This window comes from Rana temporaria, chromosome 7 (assembly GCF_905171775.1).
Source record: "Rana temporaria chromosome 7, aRanTem1.1, whole genome shotgun sequence".
Taxonomy (NCBI): domain Eukaryota; kingdom Metazoa; phylum Chordata; class Amphibia; order Anura; family Ranidae; genus Rana; species Rana temporaria.
In genome coordinates, this window is record NC_053495.1 from 3,654,629 (window position 1) to 3,680,409 (window position 25,781).

General features: G+C 45.6%; 1 protein-coding gene across 1 annotated transcript in view; it reads left to right on the plus strand.

The window, feature by feature from the left end:
- The window catches only part of DNAH1 (dynein axonemal heavy chain 1), a 99,426-nt gene that overhangs the window by 37,357 nt on the left and 36,288 nt on the right, over positions 1-25,781 (plus strand). The window contains 13 exon segments of the mRNA XM_040358700.1: positions 1,418-1,595; positions 2,420-2,614; positions 2,844-2,963; positions 5,642-5,800; positions 8,718-8,822; positions 8,908-9,048; positions 11,581-11,741; positions 14,854-15,011; positions 16,688-16,861; positions 19,474-19,652; positions 20,844-21,074; positions 23,557-23,753; positions 25,097-25,232. Of these exon segments, the coding sequence (XP_040214634.1) occupies positions 1,418-1,595; positions 2,420-2,614; positions 2,844-2,963; positions 5,642-5,800; positions 8,718-8,822; positions 8,908-9,048; positions 11,581-11,741; positions 14,854-15,011; positions 16,688-16,861; positions 19,474-19,652; positions 20,844-21,074; positions 23,557-23,753; positions 25,097-25,232 (2,134 nt within the window).

Sequence of the window (25,781 nt, forward strand, 5' to 3'; positions counted from 1 at the left end):
GAGTTGGGGTTAGTATTAGGTTTAGGAGTTGGGGTTAGGATTAGGAGTTGGGGCTAGGATTAGGAGTTGGGGTTAGGATTAGGAGTTGGGGTTAGGTTTAGAATTAGGAGTTGGGGTTAGGGTTAGGATTAAGAGTTGGGGTTAGGTTTAGAATTAGGAGTTGGGGTTAGGGTTAGGATTAAGAGTTGGGGTTAGGTTTAGAATTAAGAGTTGGGGTTAGGATTAGGAGTTGGGGTTAGGTTTAGAATTAGGAGTTTAGGTTAGAATTAGGATTAGGAGTTGGGGTTAGGATTAGGAGTTGGGGTTAGGGTTAGGATTAGGAGTTGGGGTTAGGATTAGGAGTTGGGGTTAGGTTTAGAATTCAGAGTTTAGGTTAGAATTAGGAGTTGGGGTTAGGATTAGGAGTTGGGGTTAGGATTAGGAGTTGGAATTAGGTTTGGAATTAATAGTTGGGGTTAGAATTAGGAGTTGGGGTTAGGATTAGGAGTTGGGGTTAGGATTAGGAGTTGGAATTAGGTTTGGAATTAATAGTTGGGGTTAGGATTAGGAGTTGGGGTTAGGTTTGGAATTAGGAGTTGGGGTTAGGATTAGGAGTTGGGGTTAGGTTTGGAATTAGGAGTTGGGGTTAGGTTTAGAATTAGGAGTTGGGGTTAGTTGGGGTTAGGATTAGGAGTTGGGGTTAGGATTAGGAGTTGGGGTTAGGATTAGGAGTTGGATTTAGGATTAGGAGTTGGGGTTAGGATTAGGAGTTGGGGTTAGGTTTGGAATTAGGAGTTGGGGTTAGGAGTTGGGGTTAGGTTTGGAATTAGGAGTTGGGGTTAGGATTAGGAGTTGGGGTTAGGTTTGGAATTAGGAGTTAGGGTTAGAATTAGGAGTTTAGGTTAGAATTAGGATTAGGAGTTGGGGTTAGGATTAGGAGTTGGGGTTAGGATTAGGAGTTGGGGTTAGGATTAGGAGTTGGATTTAGGATTAGGAGTTGGGGTTAGGATTAGGAGTTGGGGTTAGGTTTGGAATTAGGAGTTGGGGTTAGGAGTTGGGGTTAGGTTTGGAATTAGGAGTTGGGGTTAGGATTAGGAGTTGGGGTTAGGTTTGGAATTAGGAGTTAGGGTTAGAATTAGGAGTTTAGGTTAGAATTAGTATTAGGAGTTGGGGTTTGGAATTAGGAGTTGGGGTTAGGATTAGGAATACTTACATTACATAAATAATCCAGATTTTGTATCCTCCATATAATTTGTAATCATCTTGATATGATTTGAATTTTTGATAAGCCTCAAACCTTTTCTGATGAGTGAAATATAACAAGCACAGCACCTTCAGGAATTCCCTTTGGGATAAGGAACCTCTGGCTGAGAGTCGTAGATCTCACCTCACTTTGGAACGATTGTCTAAGACCTTTCTCTGTTGGTTCCCATTACAGGACGGACGGGATTTTGTCCTCTCTGATCAGAGGAGGAGCCTCTTCCACAGACCCCGATAAGAAGTGGTACATGTTCGATGGGCCGGTAGATGCCGTGTGGATTGAGAACATGAACACAGTGCTGGATGATAACAAGAAGCTTTGTCTGAGCTCCGGGGAGATAATCAAACTGACCGAGGTGACCCTCAGACCTCCACTAACTACAGACCCCCCCCCCCTCATGCAGTATATATCCCCTTCCCTAAGTACAGACCCCCCCACTAAGTACAGACCCCCTCCCTCAGTATAAACCTCCCCCTTAGTACAGACACCCCTTCAGTGCAGACCCCCCATCAGTACAGACACCCCCACCTCAGTGCAGACCCCCCCAGCAGTATAGACCCCCTCATCAGTACAGATACCCCCCCTCAGTTCAGACCCCTCCCGTCAGTGCAGACCTCACAGCAGTACAGACCCCCTCCCTCAGTATAAACCTCCCCCCTCAGTACAGACACCCGCTCAGTGCAGACCCCCCTATCAGTACAGACACCCCCACCTTGGTGCAGACCCCCCCAGTGCAGACCCCCAGCAGTATAGACACCCCCCAGCAGTACAGATACCCCCCCTCAGTTCAGACCCCCCCAGCAGAACAGACCCCCCTCAGTTCAGACCCCTCCCCTCAGTGCAGACCCCCCAGCCGTACAGACGCCACCCTCAGTATAGACACCCCCCCAGCAGTACAGATACCCCCTCAGTTCAGACTCCCCCTGGTGCAGACCCCCCCAGCAGTACAGACCCCCCTCAGGGCAGCGGGTGGTGTTAGTGATGCCGCTACCCACGGGTGTCACCCGGGTGCCGCCCGCACCCGCCTAGCAACACCACTGCTGATTTAGAGAATATTTATAAATCTGTACAGAGTCCTCCCCTGAGGTGCCTCCCTATAGATGTATTATGCAGAACAAGAGGGTAACCATGTGATTTTACTGCTGCATATTGTAACCTTTTCTTGTCTTCACCCCTCAGGCCATGACCATGATGTTTGAGGTTCAGGATTTGGCTGTTGCTTCTCCAGCCACGGTCTCTCGTTGCGGGATGGTGTATTTGGAGCCCAGTATTCTGGGGCTGACACCCTTCACCGAATGTTGGCTGCGCCGTATTCCCGCCGTCATGGAGCCGCACAAAGAGCAGCTGGAGTCGCTGTTCTCCCGATTGCTGCAGGTAAAGGTTTGGCCTCATTGGAGTAATAATGTGCAATAAATCGCAACATGCAACATTAGAATCAGCAGAACTACACAGGATTGCGCTCCGGAGGTATCGGCATTCATAGATAGTTGGCACCTCTGGACGTATCCTTGCATGTTGGTTTCTTCCTTCAATCTTTATGTCACTGATGAGTCCGTTTCATATTAACAGATCGCAGTTCATACAATAATCTCTTCGTTTTCAGGATTCCATCCGGTTTGTGCGCCAGTCAGTGCGGGAGGTGATCGCTTCCACCGATAGTAACCTGGTGATAAGTCTTCTTAAACTTCTAGAGTGTTTCTTCCAACCCTTCCTGCCCCAAGAGGTAATATACATGAAAGGAACATAGCAATGTGTGACCAAAAAAAAAAAATAGTGTGAGAAGATGTACGTTCTCTGTAGACCTCCAACTTTATAATGGCAACTTTATCTTCAAGGCCAACATGGCTTATGATTTCCATACACAGGGTCTTAATACCTTCGTACCACAGGGAGTGTAATTTATTTATCACTAACTTGAAATAAATTAGGAACATAAGTAAGAATAAAGATGTTTAGCATTGAACCAAAGCATTGTGAACTGCTGGCTATCACACCTATATGAGCTTCTTCAGCATCCCAATCCAATAACCATGGTCATTAATATGGACATCGGTGTACGCAGCCTATTGCATTAGTTGTGGTTAGTATTAGTAGTTGGAGTTAGGATTAGAAGTTGGGGTTAGGTTTAGGAGTTGGGGTTAGGATTAAGAGTTGGGGTTAGGTTTGGAATTAGGAGTTGGGGTTAGGAATCAGAGCTGGGGTTAGGATTAGGAGTTGGGGTTAGGTTTAGAATTAGGAGTTTAAGTTAGGATTAGGAGTTGGGGTTAAGTTTAGAATTGGGAGTTGGGGTTAGGTTTAGGATTAGGAGTTGGGGTTAGGTTTAGGATTAGGAGTTGGGGTTAGGATTAGGAGTTGGGGTTAGGATTAGAATTAGGAGTTTAGGTTAGGGTTGGGAGTTGGGGTTAGGTTTAGAATTAGGAGTTGGGGTTAGGGTTGGGAGTTGAGGTTAGGGTTGGGAGTTGGGGTTAGGTTTAGGATTTGGGGTTAGGGTTGGGAGTTGGGGTTAGGTTTGGGAGTTGGGGTTAGGGTTAGAATTAGGAGTTTAGGTTAGGGTTGGGAGTTGGGGTTAGGTTTAGAATTAGGAGTTGGGGTTAGGGTTGGGAGTTGGGGTTAGGTTTAGGAGTTGGGGTTAGGATTAGGAGTTGGGGTTAGGGTTAGGATTAGGGGTTGGGGTTAGGGTTGGGAGTTGGGGTTAGGGTTATGAGTTGGGGTTAGGTTTAGAATTAGGAGTTGGGGTTAGGATTAGGAGTTGGGGTTAGGTTTAGAATTAGGAGTTTAGATTAGGAGTTGGGGTTAGGATTAGGAGTTGGGGTTAGGATTAGGAGTTGGGGTTGATGAGTGTGCACCCCAAAGCTCCCAACACATATGTGTTTGACATATTTACCGGCCTCTTCCAAACTCTCCATCCTGAAACAATGGGAGGAAGGGGAAGCACACAGGGGAACCCGGGCAACAGAAAGAAGAGGAAAAGGGACTAGAGGGGTGGCGGGGGTGGCATATATTGGTACCGATTCCCTGTATTTTCCTCCTGTGGCAGTTGAATGTCGACAAAAGGGAAAGGAGGAGAAGCCTGCTTGCAGCTGCTGCAGGTGGAAAATACAGATCGATTCCACTAAATTTTACCCCTACCGCTTTTCCTGTCCAGGTTCTGAGGGTCGACAAGGAAGGATTGCGGTGTATCTGTCACATGCCCACCATTGACGGGTTGCCTACCCCTTGCGCATGCCTATAAATATGGAGTTGTCCCCTTTGTGGCTATAACATCCTTCACCTTTCTGGCAAGGCTGTCCATACGATTTTGGAGGGTGTCTGTTTGAATATGTGCCCATTTGTGGGGTCAGATACTGATGTTGGATGAGAAGACCAGGCTCACACACCAGGCCTTACATTGGACACCAAAAAAAGATCTGGCTCACCATCGCCATTACAGTTAATCTCAATGGTGTTTAGTAGAGTTGAGGTCAGGGCTCTGTACAGGACACTCAAGTTCCTTCACACAAATCTGGTCACACCAAGTCTTTATGGAGATGACTTTGTACACAGGGGACAGTCACGGTGGAGCAGAAAAGGGTCTTCACCAGTGGCGGTGCATCCATAGAGAGCGCAGGAGTGCCACTCCTCTCTCCTGCACCTGTAAATCACCAATAGATAGATTCATGCAATGCATAAATCTATCTTTGTTGCCGCTGCTGCCCCCTATTAAGGTGTCTGGGCCCTTGTCGAGCGCCGGCCATCTGAATTACAGCGGTGGGGGTGTTTTGGAAGTGCCTGATTAGAGCCATAGGCTTCCAAATTGTCAAACAGCGGGCACACTTCTGTGCGTTCGCTGTTTACACAGTGCTGTGTTAGGGAATCGGTTCCCTAACACTGACCCGCCTCTCAGCCAATCGGGTGCACCGGGTCTGGCGGCATTTGATGGGGCAAACTGGTGGCTATTTATGGGGCAAACTGGTGGCAATTGATGGGCACAGTGGCTGCGTTTGATGGGCATAGTGAGGCTGCAATTAATGTTTTTTTTTTCAGTTTGTTTGTGCCCCCCCAAAAAAAATTGAGCACCAGCCGCCAATGATCTTCACCAAACTGTTACCACAAGGTTGGAAGAGCACAATTATCCACAGTGTCTTTGTATGATGGAGGATCACCAGGACCCTTCACTGGAAACACCTGAACTCCATCATTTGGAGGGGTTCTCATACTCTTGGCCATACAGTAGGTGTGATTGTGAGGTGTTCACAAACGTTTGGCGATATAGTGTAGGTAAACAGTACAGCTCTATATATCAGACCTAACAGATATCTAAGAAGAAAGAACTGGAGGTGGAGGGGGGGATTTGAATATCGAAAATGTTTGTCGGCTTCACATCTATACATTTTATGAATACATTCCTTGTTTCCTTCTCAGGGACAGAAGACGATCCCACAGGAGAAGTTGAACCGTGTTGGGGAGCTGATGGAATCCTGGTTCTTCTTCTCACTGGTATGGAGCGTTGGGATCACCGGAGACTCTGACGGCCGAGAACTGTTCAGTAAATTCCTGAGAGACAGAATGGTGGCTGAAAAGGTAAGACTAGATCAAGTAAATAAAAGGAGAAACACAATGCTCTGTCTAATTGGGCGACTAAGTGGCAGATGAGGTTTAATGTTGATAAATGTAAAGTTATGCACTTAGGAAATAAGAATATGCATGCATCATACATACTAGGGGGAGTACAACTGGGGGGATCTGTAGTGGAGAAGGATCTGGGGGTCTTGGTAGATCATAAGCTCAATAATAACACGCAATGCCAAGCTGCGGTCTCCAAAGCGAGGAAAGTCCTTTCTTGTATAGAGAGGTATGGACTCCAGAGAGAGAGAGACATCATCTGTACAAATCATTAGTAAGACCTCATCTGGAATATGCAGTTCAGTTTTGGGCACCAGTTCTCAAAAAGGATATCGGGAACTGGAGAAAGTGCAGAGAAGGGCAGCCAAACTGATAAGAGGCATGGAGGAGCTCAGCTATGAGGAAAGATTAGAGGAACTAGATTTATTCACTCTTGAGAAGAGGAGAATAAGGGGGGATATGATCACCATGTACAAATATATAAGGGGTCCATATAGTGAACTTGGTGTTGAGTTATTCACTTTACAGTCAACACTGAGGACAAGGGGGCACTCTTTACGTCTAGAGGAAAAGAGATTTCATCTCCAAATATGGAAAGGTTTTTTCACAGTAAGAGCTGTGAAAATGTGGAACAGACTCCCTCCAGAGGTGGTTCTGGCCAGCTCAGTAGATTGCTTTAAGAAAGGTCTGGATTCTTTCCTAAATGTACAGAATATAACTGAGTACTAAGACTTGTAGGTAAAGGTGATCCGGGGTAAATCCGATTGCCTCTCGGGGGATCAGGAAGGAATTTTTTCCCCTGCTGTAGCAAATTGGATCATGCTCTGCTGTTTTTTTTGCCTTCCTCTGGATCAACTGTGGGTATGGAGTTGGGTGTATGGGATTGTACTGTGTTTTTTATTTTGTTTGTTTATTTTTTTGTGGTTGAACTGGATGGACTTGTGTCTTTTTTCAACCTGACTAACTATGTAACTATGTAACTACTAAGTGATGTTCATCAAGTCTCTGTCAAAGAAAACGGAGAGATTCATTATATTGTCCATAGCAGTTAAGCAGAATTCTTAATAGAATGCTCCATACTACATTGAAGATACGAAGGAAGAAGTTGATTAGTTGAAGTTATCTACAAATACCCCATTTCTCTTCCAACCAGCACTCAGAGGTACATAGAGGTACATGGGGCTCAGGTTGAATATCTGCTGCTGCTCCTGACTGTTAAGTCAGAATGGACCGTGCGTCAGAAGTAATCACACTCAGTCCATTCAGTTCCATCACCTCCTCATCTCTGTTTATTATCAGGAAGTGCCCGGCTTCTCATACACACAGAACAATAGAGTATACGTCACTACTATGTCATGTGGTCAGTCTAAAAAGGCACATCTTAATTGGCTGAAGCTTGCTCATTATCTCTTCACTTGTCATTTCCTCATTCCTTCAATGCATGGGCAGCAGGGGGTAGACGCCATTGCTAGTTCCAAAGCGAAGCTGTATACTATATAATAAGTAAGGAATTGCATAGAAACATGTATACACATAAGAAAATAGGCATTTTTATGATTATCATTATGTTCATTACATTCCTTCACACCACATAAAACCATTTATTAAGGCCCCTTTCACACTGGGGCGTTTTTCGAGCGTTATTCAAGCGAAGCCTCATCTGCAATCCCAATGTGCTGGTAAAGCACCGCTAAAGCCTCGTACACACCATAGGTTAACCAGAGGACAAGGGTCTGAAGGACCGTTGTCTTAGGTTAACCGATGAAGCTGACTGATGGTCAGTCGTGCCCACACACCAAAGGTTAAATAACCGATCGCGTCAGAACGCGGTGTCGTAAAACACAACGACGTGCTGAAAAAACGAAGTTCAATGCTTCCAAGCATGCGTCGACTTGATTCTGAGCATGCGTGGATTTTTAACTGATGGTCGTGCCTACTATCGATCGGTTTTGACCTATCGGTTACCAACCCATAGGTTAATTTTAAAGCAAGGTGGCTTTTTTTTAACCGATGGTTAAATAACCTATGGGGCCCACACACGACCGTATTTGACCGATGAAAACGGTCCTTCAGACCATTGTCCACCTATCGTGTGTACGAGGCCTTAGACCCTAACATTTTAGGGTGCTTTTGCAGTGCCTCAGTGTGAAAGGGTAAGGCGTTTTTACAACGCTTTACAATTTGTTTCAATGGAGAGGGGCGTTTTTGGAGCGTTTTTTTCAGCGCCCAAAAGCTGCTCCAAAGGACTTTTCTCAACGCCCCGCCAGTACAACGCCTCAGTGTGAAAGGGCTACGGCGTTTTTACAGCGCTTTCAATTCATTTCAATGGAGAGGGGCGTTTTTGGAGCATTTTTTTCAGTGCCCAAAAGCTGCTTGCAGGACTCAGTGTGAAAGGGTCCATTGAGATGCATGGAGAGCGTTTTATGAGCGTTTTAATAGCCTCATTTTTTACGCTAAAATGCTGTAAAAACGCTTCAGTGTGAAAGGGGTCTAAATGGTTAAAAATACATTCACAGGTAAAGAAAAACAATTTCACAATGAAAAGAAAGGCTCCCAGTTGGAATGTATAGCGTTTTTACCATAATTTCCGGTTTACACGATGACGTCAGCACGTCGCTCCGTCCTACGCTATATGTCACAAATTCCCTTTTTCCCGGGAGAATATAAAGATCCATTATATTGTCCATAGCAGTGAAGCAGAATCCTTCCTTTATTCTTTCATACTACACTGAACATATGAAGGGAGAAGTTCATTGGTTGGAGTTATCTACAAATACCTCTTTTCTCTTGATTCACAAGTTCCAGTATCAGAGCGGGTTCCTATCCCTCTACGGATCCTCCACCTAATAATAGAAGACATATGGTTTGTTGGCAGGTGACATTGTTGTTTCCAGAAGAAGGCTTGGTCTATGACTATGTGTTGGACGATGCTGGAATAAGCAGCACTGCTGAGGATGAGGATGAAGATACCCAGCGGAAGGTGAGACATGGGGGCCCCCAATCAATCGTCTTTAAGATCTTACTTGTCCTCTGCTGTGTATAAATCTGCTTCTTCCTCACTTAAGGTGCGCTGGGTGAACTGGATGGAATCTTCTGCCCCCTTCTCCATTGACCCCGACACCAGCTATTCAGATATCATCGTACCCACATTGGACACCGTGAGGATGTCCCACCTCCTGGGGATGCTACTGACCAACAAGAAGCCGGTAGGTTTTATTATTATTAGGTTTTCATTATTTCTACAAGTTTCTGAGAACAGCAAGAGGCAGGTTTGAGTTTTGTGGTGCTAAGTATCCAAATGTTCGATCTACTCCAGAAAAGTCTGCAGGTTCCACATATCACAGCCACATTAGAGTAATTCCTTACATTGGGGTCCCCATCAGAGACCTCCTTACATCAGCGTCCCCCAGGGCTGTCTTAATGCATGGGCACCCCTGGGCATTGCATTTTTTTTAGGGGTCCGGAGGTCCCCAGGGGCCCGGAGGCCCACATGGCCCCAGATGGCAACCCCCCCCCCCCCCTTTTTTTTTTTTTTTTATAAAAACAAAAAATGTAAATATATTTTTAATTAAAGGGCCAATTTTTATTGTTTATTTATATATATTTTTTATTTTATTATTTTATTAAAGGGCCCAGAGGTCCCCAGGGCCCTGGATGACAACCCCCCCTTTTTTTTTATATAAATGTTTATTTTTATTTTTTTATATATTTTTTTTTATATATTTTTTATTAAAGGGCCCAGAGGTTTATTTTTTTTATTTTTATTAAAGGGCCCAGAGGTCCCGTATGGCAACCCCCCTTTTTTTGTAATTTCCTTTTATATAAAAAAATATATATTAAAGGGCCCAGAGGTCCCCAGGGCCCCAGATGGCAACCCCCCTTTTAAAAAAAATATATATATTTTTGTTATATATGTATATATATATATATATTTTATTTCTTTTTTTTCTTTTTATTAAAGGGCCCAGAGGTCCCCAGGGCCCCGGATGGCTACCCCCCTTTTTGTATATATATTTTTCTTTATTTCTTCTTTTTTTTTTCCCCCCCCCCCCCCCGCCTTCTCAATTCGCGGCAGCCCCCCCACTGCTTCTCAATTCCAGGCGGCTGCACCCCCCCCCCTGGTTCTCTGCTCGAGGGGCCCCATGCCTGAAGCTGTGTAAGGGGCCCCATAATTCCTGATAGCTGCCCTGGGGCCCCATGATAATCTTGCATTACATCATACTTGCCAACTGTCCTGGATTTGCAGGGACAGTCACACTTTTTTACTAAGCTGTCCCGGGATGGCCCGTGCACAATACAGAACCTTGTGCCCTCCTGACTACCCTTGTACTCTGCCCTTCTGCACCCTCCTTTCTGTGCCCTTTTTGTTGATTTGTCTTTAATTTATGGCATGTTTTATTACTGTTTAAAATAAAATAAATACATTTTAAAGTACTAATAAATATATGTTTGATTCCATCAATGATTTATACTTTAATTCTTGGGAGTAGGTGCGAAAAATTGGGGTAAACTGGTGGGGCCCCAGCGCATTACCTTACCCAGGGGCCCATGATGCTATTAAGATGGCCCTGTCGTCTCCCCTGACATCAGCTTCCCCATCAGAATCCTCCCTTACACTGAGGTCTACATCAGAGTCCCCTCTTACATCAGAGTCCCACTTTCCATCAGGGTCCCCTTTAGAGCCCACCCATACATTAGTGTTCTCATCAGAGTACTCCCTTACCGTGTTTCCCTGAAAATAAAACCTTCCCCTAAAATAAGACCTAGCGTCATTTTCCAAGAGGGCTGCAATATAAGCCCTACCCCGAAAATAAACCCTAGTTTAAAATGCTTGTAAAATCCTAGAATCCCCTCTATTACTCTAGTAGTATATAATGCACAATGTGTGTGTTTCTGTAATATAATTGTGGGGAAGAGAGCTCCAGCGGGTCACAGAAGCGCAGAGCGGCGCTATAACGAAGGTATTTGGCACAATTATATTACAGAAACACACATTGTACATTATATATTACTGTAATAGAGTGGATTATAGGATTTTACAAGCATTTTAACTTCACACTGGGGATTCCTATCTGGCACGGAGGGAGAGGGGGAGAGAAGGCAGCACGTTGCATGGTAAGATCTACCCCCAAAATAAGCCCTATTGTGTCTTTTGTTGCCAAAATTTAAATAAGAGACCGGCTTATTTTCGGGGAAACACGGTACATCAAAATTCCTCTTGGATCAGAGCCCCCATCAGAATCCACTCATGCATCAGGATCCCCATTAGAGTTTCTCCTTACATTGGTGTCCCCATCATAGTCCTCCTTACCTCTATGATTAGGTTATAGAGTGTTGCAGCAGCAGTTCGGGAGCTGGGAGGCGGGGCAAGTCCACATAGCGGAAGTTCCTTTCTCCTGTGAATGATGGGGCAAGAATATTATTGGTTGCTAGGATGCCAGCAGTCCTAGCAACCAATTCAATGGGACAGCAAGGAAGGGCCTGGAGACTGCACAGGGGGTGCTGCTGGGGAAGGGAGAAGTTGAAACTGTGCCCATCATTTTGCGAGCCAGATAAAGCCTTTATAACGGGCCGTGTGTGGCACGCCAGCCGGTCAGTTGGTATGAAATATCAGCTTCTGCATCTGGAAAGGCTTACCACGAGATATCATTGGAGAAGAGATGGAGTTCATTTATGTAATATTTTTTATTTCCATTGGTCCTATATTCAGGATTTATTGTTTTTTTGGCTGATCACAGGTTCTTTGCATTGGTCCCACCGGCACGGGGAAGACCCTGACCGTCTCAGACAAACTTCTGAAGAACATGCCGCTGGAATATATCAGTAACTTCCTCATGTTCTCTGCACGGACATCAGCCAATCAGACGCAAGATCTCATAGACAGCAAACTGGACAAAAGGCAAGAGGCCCGACTCTGCTGAGTCATGGTGAAGCTCGGGGGAGGGTCCTCACTAACACTGCGTCTTTGGCCATTTTACAGACCCTTTTTTTTGAGGCTTGAGTGTTTTTTCTAATTATTTTTAGTCAAAGGAAAGCTTGTTACACCCATTGGAGTCCACTGGGGGCCAAAAAACCTTTGAAACTTGAAACAGCTCAAAAGAAGCTTGTGTACGTTTTCAAGCCATAAGCTTCAAGTTACACTATAGGGGTCTATTTGTAAAACATTCTGTTGCGCACCCCTTAAAGCAGGGATGGCCAACCAGTGGCCCAGGGGCCACATGTGGCCTGCGGAGCCCTCTGATGTGGCCCGCGACCTCCTGCTCTGGTGTGGGCAAACCGCAGCAAATCAGTGTGAAAGCAGTCTTGCGCCCTTTTCACACGATCGGCCCAACCCAATCGCATCCTCAATTCACCTCTATAGAGCGGCAGATGTAAACAGACTTTTGTCCGCTTATGCCCGCCTACCGCCAATCAGCAAAAAAACAGAAGGGAATTTGTCCCCTTCCATCTGGGCGGATCGAATCGGTGGGCCTATAGAATGGCCATGATCTGTCACCCGCCCACTTTGCTCATTGTGGCCCGCGACTGATTACCAAGTTGCTTAAGTGGCCCTCCCTCTTCAAAAGGTTGGGCACCCCTGCCTTAAAGAGCTGGTGAATTTAGTCCTAATTCCCCTTTTAGAGAACACATAGCCAGGCACACAACATTTCCTCCATTCTTCCACTGGCTCAGAAAACAGTCTAGGGGGTTCTTTTTAGGGCTGTTATTGGGAACAATGAATTTGGATATGGGTAGGGAGAATGGGATACTCCTCAGAACTGAAAACTTAATTTCTGGCTGCACTGTACAAATCCACTGGCTGCACTGCATAACTTACTGTCCCACAGGACTCCTAATGCTGCAGGTGACCTGTACTCCCTCCATCACTGTATCTTGGCTTAGGCCGACAAAGCCCAGGCCTAGGGCAGCACTTTGCAGGGAGGCAGCACGAAAAAGTCCCAGTGGCTTGCGCTACACTTTTTTAGTGTAGCGCCAGTTTTGGGGCAGACTGGGCCGGGAGGCAAATCGGCCTAGTGCCCCCATAAAGCAGCCGCACTACTGCTGGTATAATAATACTGGCAGGGCCACCATCGGGGGGGGGGGGGGGCAGCCCACACACATGTTGGAGGCTAGGGCGGCAGACCCTAACCAATGAGTTGTTGTGTGGAGGGGGGGCTTTGCGTTTCTTTTAGTTTTGACTGTCCTATCATAACAGTGGATCTTTCACCTGAGGAAGTGAGAGTAAATCCCTGCAAATCAAGGGTCTCTACTGCCCCAACCCCCCCCCCCTCCCCCCCAAGGCCCTTGGAATTTTTTTTTTAACCACTTAAGACCCGGACCTTTAGGCAGCTAAAGGACCTGGTCAGTTTTTGCGATTCGGCACTGCGTCGCTTTAACTGACGCGGTCGTGCGATGTGGCTCCCAAACAGAATTGGCGTCCTTTTTTTCCCACAAATAGAGATTTCTTTTGGTGGTATTTGATCACCTCGGCGGTTTTTATTTTTTGCGCTATAAACAAAAATAGAGCGTCAATTTTGAAAAAAATTCAATATTTTTTACTGTTTGCTATAATAAATATCCCCAAATTAGTGGAAGCCATCAAGAGGCAAGCAGGTCAGATCCACACCTAAGGTTATAAGCAGAGACAGCATAACCCTTGAGAAGCTTAAATAGTCAGAATCAGTTAGGGTGGGAAGGAGGATGGGAGGGTAGAAAAGAGGTAAAAGGGTAGTTGGAGGGCATAGGGCGGGAGGTCCCCACAAACTCGCCACCCAATCCAGATATAAGGATAAAGACATGCTAGGCTTGACGGGTTCAAAGAAGGAAGGGCATAATTAGGGCACGGTTCCCAAGTCTACAAGAATGTAGGTTGGGAGTCGTTAAGGATACTGGAAAGTTTCTTGCTGAGTAGCATTTGAGTCATACAGCCCTTGTCTTCCTGTAAAGAAGATGAAGGCTTATTCCATCCCTTGGCTATCGTTTGTGTGGCCAATAGGAAAAGGTACATGGCCTGTCTTTGTTGGCATACAGAGAGGTCTGGGATTGGGTAATAAAGCAGAGCATACTTAGCATCCCTGGGGACAGTTAGATGAATCAAGGTTTGAAGGAGTCCAAAAATCCTGGACCAAAAGGCAATGGGTTTTGGGCATGACCACCAGGTATGCAGTGCATTGCACCTGTTGACCTCAACCTTAGAACAATGTGAGTAGATGGGAACAGCTAAGCGATGCGAGCCGGGGCCCAGTACCACCAAAGGAGAACTTTATAAGCCGATTCCAGGGTTTTCATATTGGATAAAACTCTTTGTCACCCTGTGACGTTCATATTCAAGCAGTTTATTTGGTTCTTTTTTGCCTTTCAGAACTACATTTTGTTATCTACAAAGACAGATATCCTGTTGATTAGCTTAGAATCTGTTTTTCATGTAAGACACTCAATGCTAATGGTCTGAACACATTGGCCCAGATTCACAGAGAGCAAGGCGCACATTACGCCGCCGTAGAGCAAACACTATACGCTACGCCAACGCAGCAAGCAAGCATTGCATTCAGCAAGCCAGTGCTCCCGACGCTGCGCCAGCGTGGCGTGGGTTTCGAGGGCGCACGTCGGCGTAGGTGGAAGTGTGCGTGAACCCATGCAAATGAGACGTGACCCCATGCAAATGATGGGCCGAGCGATACCATGTGCACAGCCTAAATGGGCGCCCACCCTACGCCGGCGTGTGCAAGCTACGTTGGCGGGTGTAGCCTGTTTTTAGGCGCATATTAGTTTGTGGGTCTGCCGCACACATACGCCGGCGCACATTTGCACAACGTGCTATACGTCGGCGTAAGTGCTTTGTGAATCTGGGTCGAAATATATATATTTTAATATTTTGCAGCCCTTGATGAAGGGAAGTCTTTTGCAACCCCCAAAAAGCATTGGCATTTACAGTTTTACACACTTTGAGTTTGGGCTGCTACATTGGCTTGGTGCTCTTCTTATTCATACGGTGTATTTGGCGTGCAGCTCATACGTATCTGTCATTTCAGGAGGAAAGGGGTGTTCGGTCCTCCCCTCGGACGCTATTTCATCTTCTTTATTGATGATATGAACATGCCAGCCCTGGACACCTACGGGGCCCAGCCACCCATCGAGCTGCTGAGACAGTGGATGGACCACGGCGGGTGGTACGACCGCAAGCAGATAGGTATAGAGTATACATTTTACATAATTATCATTTATTGATTTTAATAGCCGCAGTATCTTCTACAAAATTCTACAAATGGAAGTCATGCATTAGAAAGTAGAAATCTAAGGACTAAGGAGAAGATATAAGGAAGAGTTATTTGTATTCTTTTTTTGACACAAGTTTATTTTTTTACGTTTATTTTAAACAGCCTTTAACCACTTAAGACCCAGACCTTTAGGCAGCTAAAGGACCCGGAAAGTTTTTGCGATTCGGCACTGTGTCGTTTTAACTGAAAATTGCGCGGTCGTGCGACGTGGCTCCCAAACAAAATTGGAATCCTTTATTCCCCACAAATAGACCTTTCTTTTGGTGGCTTTTGATCATCTCTGCGGTTTTTATTTTTTGCGCTATAAACAAAAATAGAGCAACAGTTTTGAAAAAAATGCAATATTTTCTACTTTTTGCTATAATAAAAATCCCCCTGAAAATATATACGTATCAGTTTAGGCCGATACGTATTCTTCTACCTATATTTGGTAAAAAAAAAATAAGCGTTTACTGGTTGGTTTGTGCAAAATTTATAGCATTTACAAAATAGGGGATAGTTTTATTGCATTTTTTATAAAAAAAAATTTTTTTACTACTAATAGCGCCGATCAGCGTTTTTTTTTCGTGACTGCGACATTATGGCGGACACTTCGGACAATTTTGACACATTTTTGGGACCATTGTCATTTTCACAGCAAAAAATGCATTTAAATTGCATTGTTTACTGTGAAAATGACAATTGCAGTTTGGGAGTTAACCACAGGGGGGCGCTGAAGGGGTTATGTGTGACCTCATCTGTGTTTCTAACTGTAGGGGGGTGTGGCTGTAGGTGTGATGTCATTGATTGTGGTTCCCTATATAAGGAAACACGCGATCGATGACGGAGCCACAGTGAAGAACGGGGGAAGCTGTGTTTACACTCCCCTCTCCCCGTTCTTCAGCTCCGGGGACCGATCGCAGGACTCCATCGGCGATCGGGTCCCGCGGTCACGTTCACGGAGCTTCGGACCGGGTCGCGGGAGCATGCAGCGGGCGCACGCCCGCGACCCATGGCTGGGCACTTAAAGAAGACGTACCTGTACGTGGATGTGCCCAGCCATGCCATTCTGCCAACGTATATGTGCAGGAGGCGGTCCTTGAGTGGTTAAAGCATAATTTGTTATTTTCTGAAAATATTTTTACATATTTCCAAAATCCCCAAAAACATTTTTTATTTAATTTTTGCTTTGTATATACTGTATAAATCTTTCGCTGATATCATTGTTAAGGCCTGTACACACGATCGGATTTTCCGAAATGTTAGCATTCTTCAAAATTTTCCGACAACAAATGTGTGTTGTCGGATTATCCGATCGTGTGTACAGAAGTCCATCAGTCAAAACTTCAAAGTACAAACACGCATGCTCAGTAGCAATGCTAACCATAACACAACATTATCAGAAGTTGGCCAAAGGGTGGCGTTAAAGAGCTGAAAATCCCCATTGTTTCCTACGCTTTGTCCGCGGAAAATCCGATCGAGGCTTTACATTCCAGGTGCAGTTGTATTCAGTTTGATTGGATGCCTCTGCATTGTTGCTATGTGGCTACTGTAACATTTTTCATATGAAATACTGAGAGCCCAATTCTGTCTCCTTTCCTCCTGCCAGGGGTCTTCAAGAAGTTGGTAGACATTAATTTCCTGTGTGCAATGGGGCCTCCGGGTGGAGGCAGGAATCCTGTTTCCCCCCGACTCACTCGTCACTTCAACTACTTGTCCTTCTCCGAGATGGCCGACAGCAGCAAGAGCCGAATCTTCTCCAGTATCCTGGGCAGCTGGATAGGTGAGTGTGACTATGGGGCTCCAGTAGACACCACCCAACCAAGGCTTGCCAAACGGGAGGTGAGATTTGACCAGTGGCTATAGTGAGTGAGTGAAAAACTTGTAAAGCGCAACACAAATGCGAACTGAATCGCCTCTGGGCGCTGTTTCCATTCCATGGGTAAGGAAAACCTCTTGACCTCAGAAGAGATGGGTTTTAATCTTTCTCCTGAAGGCCAAGTGGTCCGACTCTATAGCAGTAGAGAAGCTAACAGGAAGAGTACACGGGCAGGTCACCCTGGTGGATGACACAGGCTCACCCAAGGCACGGGGTCTAAGCACTAACCAGTATTCATAAGAGCTCCTGCTGGTGGAGATGGTTTTTTGCTGCGTGTTAATACCAGGTCATGATCCTCAAAATCGCCCCACCAGGAGGCAAGGAAAGCTGGGGTCCAGCAGCAGATATAGCAGATTGAGATCACACAGAAGCATAGTCAGTAAACAGGCCAAAGGTCTCTAAAAAATTAGTTGCAGGTTGAGATCAAGCAGAAGTGTAGTCCAGGAACAAGCCAAAGGACAGTAAAACATGGCCGTGAAGATACGGACAGAAAAAGGAGAGACAAGAGAAAGATATTTGGAGAAGAGCACAATAACCTGGCAAACAGGAAGTGCAAAGGCGTGGCTTTAAAAGGAAGTTCATGGGAGGAGCATAGAGTTCAAGAGGAAAAAGACACAAGGCAAGATTGTCTAAGGAATCAGGCAGGGAGCCGTCCATCATCTCAGGCGGCTCAACGAGAAGAGACATTGCCAGACACAGGAGAGGTCGCAGGTTCGGACCGGGATCCTGACAATCTATGACCAGCTTTACTGAATAAGATAGAACTTGTAACTCAAAGTGACCATTTGGAATGTAATCCTTTTTCTGATGCAGACTGTATACTAAATGCTTAAAGGGGTTGTAAAGGTTCACGATTAGCGCCCCCCATTTACTTACCTGAGCCCTCGAAAGTCCTACGTCGTGAATGCGCAGGCTTCTCGACCGGGCTTTTCGGCTCCTCTCTGCTCATTCATTGGATGATTGATAGCAGCGCAGACTTTGGCTCCCGCTGTTGTCAAAATCAAATCAATGATGCAGCCGCCAGGGGGGGGGGGCTTGGTCGAGTGATACAGTATCACGGGAGTGCGCCCACAAGCTAACTCCCTTGGAGAGAGCTTCCCAGAACGGGGATTTGCTGAAGCGGGGAGGAGCCGAGACAGCTGTCGAGGGACCCCAGAAGATGTGGATTTATTTAAAGAAACGTTTACAACCCCTTTAATAACTGCCATGGGTTACTGCACTTTGCTTTCTTTGAATTTACTAAATATACCCAATCTCAGGCCTTGACACATCTCCTATGGACCTTCAAGGTATGTTGGAAGTTCTCAGCCCAGAGTGACAACATTTTTGATTGGCTGTATTGTTGTCGCTCTTAGTAAAAATGGAGAAACTAGAGAGAGGTGGAACAGCCCTAGATAGTGTAGTTTCTTCATAGGTAAAGATACTGGAATTATATTGGGTAGATTTGGGTAGGTTGAAGTAAATCATAAAAACAGTACCCAACCTGTCATCAAGCATATGGAGAATATCTTTGTAACGGTCAGGGTTTAACGCCGTTTACGATATTCCATTCCACCAACCCAAGACAGCTTATCCGACACTCCACAATCCAGCAGACACGATCCATATGGATTTTCCCCCAGAAGAACGAGACACACACAGCTCTGTTCTCTGGTTCCAAACGAATGAATATTTTAATGGTAAACTTAGCTTTCTTATATACAGTTACAAAGCATGCTGCAGTAAGAAAAGGGACAATGACACACTCCACCCACAACATCACACCATGGGTGCTTAACGAGTCCCCCTCAATCCACATCTTAGACAGACTTTCTGACTCCGCGATCAGCTATTCCCACCTGCTACATAATCCATATTCCTTTAGTAAACATAAGTCAGACGTCTGACCTTTAGAGGGTGCCAAGTACCATCACATATTATCATCAAGAGTATTTTAACACAAAACAGTGCTAATTAGCATCACACAATGAAAAGGTTCTTGAGAGGCAGACTTAATTAGCACAATAGACAATAGAATGCAATCACAGCAAGCTTTTATCATTACAGCCAGGTAGACTTAATTAGCACCTCAACAGTCTGTGTCCCGACATGAATGAATACTGTCCTATTGACCTGTTGGGGTCAGAATAAACCACTTGTAATATTTCAAGATATCCTGCAATACATGAATTATTATTACTGTCCCATCTCATGTGTAATCCGGGATATCATTTCTCAGTCATCCTATGCCCCTATTGGACATAGGATGACCCTAGACACAAGAGTCATTGGTGAAGCTGGCACAGGAGTACCCCACATCCTTTAAAAGTCTCTGGGTATCACGGGCCATTCCGTTACAATCTTAATCTATACTCAGATCTTTCTTTTGGCGGAAGGTCACACTCAATGTAGAGGGAGAATCTTGGTCCCTCAGGGTGGACGGTGTCAGGAGTGGTTGGTAGGATTAGAGATGTGCTATTTTTGATTGGCTGTATGTTTCTATCCATTGGTCCTCCATTGTCTTCATTTCCTTTCAGTTGGCGCACCGACCATCAAACACCTTACCGAGCAGTTAGTTGATGCAACAATAAAAGTCTACAATACGATCACGTCACAGCTACTCCCCACCCCAGCAAAATCCCACTACACCTTCAATCTGAGAGATCTGTCCAAGGTGTTCCAGGGTATGCTGATGGCGGCTGCAGCCAAAATGGAGGTGAGAGCCTGGTGAAGAGAACTGTGTTCCATCTTCCGTCATGTACTGCATATATAGAGGTCTATTTATACAAGGTTGCATTGGATATTTCCACAATTTTTAATCCAGTAACCCAGTGGTCTTCAAACTGCAGCCCAGGGGCCGTATGTGGCCCTTTGCTTGTCTTTATAAAGCCCTCGCGAAAATATTTCTCCCACTGATGCAAGGCACTATTCCTTCTACACCAGAGGTGTCAAACTCAGTTTGCTTGTGGGCCACATCCGCATTATGGTTGCCCTCAAAGGGCCGGTTGTATCAGCACCCCACCCCCTTACATTGGATGTCAAGAGCCCCCCACCATCAGAAGTCGAGCATCAACCCCCACTATCCCTTACATCAGTGAACCCCCTTGCCTTGTGCTGCTGCCAGGAGGGCTGGACAGAGAAGTGCAGGATCTGGTGGAGAAGTCCTGTCCTCGAGAGACGAGGGGGTTGTGAGGGCCACACGAAATGACCTGGAGGGCCGGATTCAGCCCGCAGGCCTTGTGTTTGACACCTGTGTTCTACACCAACAATGGGCAATTCCTGTCACTGATACCAACAACAGGGTACTATTCCTCCCAATGACACTAATGATGGGGCACTATTTATTGCCCTAATGGCAACAATAGGGCATTATTCCTCCCACTAATTTATTACAGATACTTCTATAGCACTGTCAATTTATGCTTTCCATATATAATGTTTTAATTTTTTTATATATATATATTTTTTTTTTTTTCTTATAAAAAAAAAAATTATATATATATATTTTTTTCTTTTTATTAAAGGGCCCGGAGGTCCCCAGGGCCCTGGATGGCTACCCCCTATTTATATATATATATATATATATATATATATATATATATATATATATATAATTTTTTTTTTCATTTCTTTTTTTTGTAAGGAAAAAACCCAGAGGTCCCCAGGGCAACCCCCCAATTCGTGGCACCCCCCATGCCTGAAGCTGTGTAAGGGGCCCCATAATTCCTGTGTAAGGGGCCCCATAACCACTGGTGTGGTTGCATATAGAAGTGAACTAGGATATTTTTTATACATAATGTAGATTCTTTTACATAGTCGGATGAATGGGTTGTTTGTCATCACTAGCAGTAATAACTTTATTTTATAACTGTTATCTTCACTTTGCGGTTCCTTTTGTGTCTTGTAGGACCAGTTCAGCCTCCTGAAGTTGTGGTACCACGAATCCTGCCGGGTCTTCCAGGACCGCCTGGTGAACCAAGAAGACCGAAGTTGGTTTGATGAACTGATGAAGGGCCGGATGGAGGAGTTTGGGGCCACTTTCCAGGAAGTGGTGCCACAACAGCCGGTGCTATTTGGAGATTTCATGACTTCTGGATCAGATTCCAAAGCCTACCAGCTGATCGAGGATCGGGACAAGGTAAGGAGGACATTTCAGGCCATGACTGTGATGTGGTTAAAAGTTCTTTGAAGGGAAACATCAGATTTGTTGACATAAAAATAATCTTTCCAATGGATGACATGTATAGTCAGTGAACTTTGAGTAATTCTTACCTTTTTTCTTTTTCTAATGAATTTCTGAAACATGAGAGCCAAAGGGAGAGTCCTGCACCAAGAATGTGGACATCAATTGGAAATAAAACATCCCTTCAGGCTTTATTCCTTTCTTAGGCTGTTGGGGACGGGTCGCCGAGTACAAGATAATGCTGCATGATGGGGAGTTTAGTATTATGTTATGTGGCTTTCTTTAGTAAATAGGAAGGTATTTATAGCAGTGTCTCTTTATTTTTATCTTACTCATCTCTCCACCGTGCCCTTGCAGAGCTTATCAGCTAGGATAATTAAGCACCCACATTGCTGTTTCATTTAGCCCTGGTTCACATTGATGCTACTTTGAAATCGTGCTACTTTACTTGAAGTAGCGCGATTTCAAAGTAGCAAGGTCAGCGCGATTTCAGGTGCTACTTGATAGACAGTTTTGTGGCTTCATACACAGATGTCTATAGAAATCGCACCTGAAATCGGCAAAAGTAGTGCAGGAACTACTTTTGCAAATCGGTGCGGCGCCGCAAAATCGGTGTCGCACCGATTGGAACAGTGCCATTACCGCCAATAGGCTGCGACTTGTCATGCGATTTGATCTCTCAAATCGCATGACAAATCGCTCCAATGTGAACCTAGGCTTACTGAGAACCCATCTGCCCATAACAGAAATGATGACTTAAAGCCCAAGTTTAACCTAAAAATCAAGCAATAGAACCAGCACAAGGGACATACCGTATATACTTGAGTAGAAGCCGACCCGAATATAAGCCGAGGCACCTAATTTTACCACAAAAAACTGGGAAAACGTATTAACTTGAGTATAAGCCTAGGGTGGAAAATGCAGCAGCTACTGTAAGTGGAAAAGAGGGACAACAATGCCCATTTGCAGCCTCACTGTGCCCATTGTATGCCTCACTGTGCCCATTGTATGCCTCACTGTGCCCATTGTATGCCTCACTGTTCCGATGTGCATACCTGATCTCCCGCTGTTTCACGCAGTCAGTCGGCGGCCGTCCAGTGTAACAAAGCCCCGCCGCCTCCTCGTCCGTCATAGGTGGAACACTCAGTTTCCCAGCAGTGAGTCAGTGTTCCAAAACATGATAATTGAGCGCACTCCCCATCAATGTCTACAAAGTCACTACCTGGGATATATAGGATGGGATTGGGTAGGGGAAGGGAACTGGAGAGGAATGGGTAAAGTCCCAGAGGAAAGTGCTTTTGAGGAAATACTATAGTCCAACAAATTGTCCACAGCACTATATGACTATAGCCTTGCTTTAGATGGCAGCCAGCTGACAGATGAAGTATGATCTGTAGAAGGACAAAGAAAGACAAAATGCACCGCCTTCTAAGTGTAGCAAGTAAGTTTAATCGAGGCAAATTGTTAAAAGCATGTGAAAAACCTACTCACATTACAGACGTAGGTACAAGCAAGAGTAAGAGTGTCATCCGCGGAGTCCCCGGGGACAGCACGATGTCCTAGTGCAGGCGGCGTGGAGATGTCCTTCCCTGTGCAGCAGCGGCAGCAGGAACCGAGGCGCCCTCGGAACTCACAGGCTGAGGTCAGGTTTCCACTGTGGGCTGCAGTCGGCGTCACTTCCGGGCGCGGGAGGTTGCAAAATGGCCATAGCTCAGCCTGAAGAAGAGACTTGAAAGTCTCGAACGCGCGCACCTCCCGCGCCTGGAAGTGACGCCGACTGCAGCCCACAGTGGAAACAGTGGAAACCTTGTATGCAAGCTTGGCTTGCATACACACGGCCACACAAAAGTTCTCTGAACTTTCGACCATCAAGAACGCCGGTGACGTACAACACTATGGCGAGCCGTGAAAATGAAGTTCAATGCTTCCAAGCATGCGTCAAATAGAATTTTGCACGTCGGAATTGCTACAGATGATCGGAATTTCCGATTGGAATTTTTTCCGTTGGAAAATTTGAGCTCTCAAATTTTTGTTGGCAGAAATTCCGACAGGAAAAAAAAACTACTCTCATCCAAATACCAATGGATAGAGAGACAGGGAGTGTAGGGATAATGGACTGGCATGAGTGGTGGTTGGTGATGATGGCGTCAAAAGAACAACGACAGCATGGTCATCAATGTGTCCAAATTGATGAGAAGATGTAGTATAATGGCGAGCTGAGGGGTGGTAACTGGACCATTTGGCGCCACTGTGAGGTGAGCTTGACTGTGCAGAACCTTGTGCAGGTGCTTGAGCTTGATTCCAGATATACATTGTAAAGAAGGTATAAAAATGTGTATGGGGGTTCCTTGACCTCACAAGTGTTACCCTAAGTAGGTTGTTTTGTAACCACATGGTGGAAACCAAACTTAAGTGTTGTCATTTGTGTCTTTCTCAGCTTATTAAAGTGATGCAAGAATACATGGAGGATTACAATCAAATAAACACCTCCAAGATGAGGCTGGTCCTCTTCCTTGATGCCATCCAACACATTTGTCGCATCAGTCGTGTCCTGCGCCAACCGCTGGGGAACGCTTTGCTCCTGGGCGTGGGAGGAAGCGGGAGACAGAGTCTCACAAGACTGGCGAGTCACATGTAAGAACAAAGAGTACCTGGAAGATAGTGGAGATCGCTGTAGTAGCGGTACTGACGGCAGCAGAGATGGCTAGATCTGCGTGGCTACACTCAGGGAACTGAGATAGACTATATATGCTTTAAGTGAGATATATCTACAGCAGGGGTCTCAAACTGGTGGCCCTCCAGCTGTTTCCTTGCAATCAGGGGCGTTTGAAGGAATTTGGGGACCCCAAGCAAAATGGGTGCCCCCAAGCACCACCCCCCCCGCATGCAAAGCCTACGTTAACGCTACACTAATTTGTTTTCCTATTCTTACCTCCCGTTCTTCCCTGTAGGCTGCCGCTGTAGCGTGGCCGAGCTCCTCTTCCCCCTGCCTCTTCCCCAGTCCCCTATCAGATACTGCCGGGTACCGTGCTTGGTACAGGAGATTCAGTGTTCTGTCTTCCCGGCCAGACTGAAAGGAAGTGAGCACTCAGTGTGCACTTCCTGTCAGTTCGGCCGGGAACAGGAAACTGAGTCTCCTGTACCAGGCGCGATACCCGGTCAGACTGACAGGACTCCAGGTGGAAGGAAGAGGAGCTCGGCCACGCTTCAGCTTGGGAAGGGGAAGTTGGGGGCCCCAGGCCAGCTCGGGGCCCCAAGCAATTATTTGTTTTGCCTGTCCTGTAGCGACGTGCCTGCTTGCAATGCCTCATGGGACTTGTAGTTTCACAACAGCTGGAGGGACGCCAGTTTGAGACCCCTGATCTACAGTGAAACAAAAACTTGGTGACAGAATACCTAATACCTAACAAACAGAAGTCTAACAACTAATTATATACAATATATACAAAATGGAGAATACCAAAAAGCAGGGGAAAACTAGAGGTGCAGGAAGCACATGGTAAGGAGAAACAAAAACTGGGATCAGGAATAAGGGAAAACAGATACAAGGCAGCATAAGACGGGGTGCAGCATACAGGTCAGGAACAGCTTAACGGCTAGCAAGGCGGCAAACAAACACTGGAAAGAGAGGCATTTAGTAGGGAAGGACCTAAATACCTTTCCAGCAGCCAGCATCAGGTGGAAACAGATTACTGGGGTCTGCTGGCTGGTGGACACTGGAATTACAACCCTACGCCCAAGGAACCAAAGTGCCAAGAGTAGGTGATCCCGGTCCTAACAGGTACTTACTGCAATGATTTCCAACTTCCTTGGGATTCCCACAGGTGTGGTATATACATACTTTGGTCCAAACTGGACTACCATAACTATGTACAACTTGACATACCTTGAATACATCTTTAATCACTGCAGTCCATGAAAGAGATTGTTTCTTGTTGTATCAGCCATGAACCATCTGTTATCTGTTACATTTCCAGGGCAGAGTATGAGTGCTTCCAGATCGAGCTGTCTAAAAACTACGGGATGGTGGAGTGGAGAGAGGATATCAAGGGAATCTTGCTTAAAGCTGGACTGCAGAATATGCCCATCACTTTCCTCTTCACTGACACCCAGGTAAAGCCCAAACGATTCACCCAGCAATCTGAATCTGATTTTGTGTTCTTTGTTCTATGAGTAGTCAAAATTTGGAATTTCGTGCCAAAACAAGCTGTTGCTGGCCAAATGTAAGCACCAAATATTAAAGTTGATTGGATGGCAAAATGAATGAAGTCGTCAGCAGAAGAACTGATCCAAGATATTTATCATCCTAATGATCAACACTGATGGGGTCAAGAAGGAAATGTTTGGTGGACCCTCTGGTTGGGCAGTGGGAGTGGAAATTTTCCTGCCATCGGTGGGAGTAAACATCGCCACATTTGGTATTAGGGGAAGAATAGTGTACCATCATTGGGAGAAATAGTGCCCCATTGTTGGTGTCAGTTGGAAAGATGGTGCCCCATTGTTGATGTCAGTTGTTGAATAGTGTCTTGTATCAGTGAGAGAAATAGTGCCTGAAGGGCCAGATAAAGGCATACAAAGGGCCCCGGGCTGCAGTTTGGAGACCACCGATTTAGAGCATAAGGCCCCGTACACACAAGGGGACATGTCCGATGAAAACGGTCC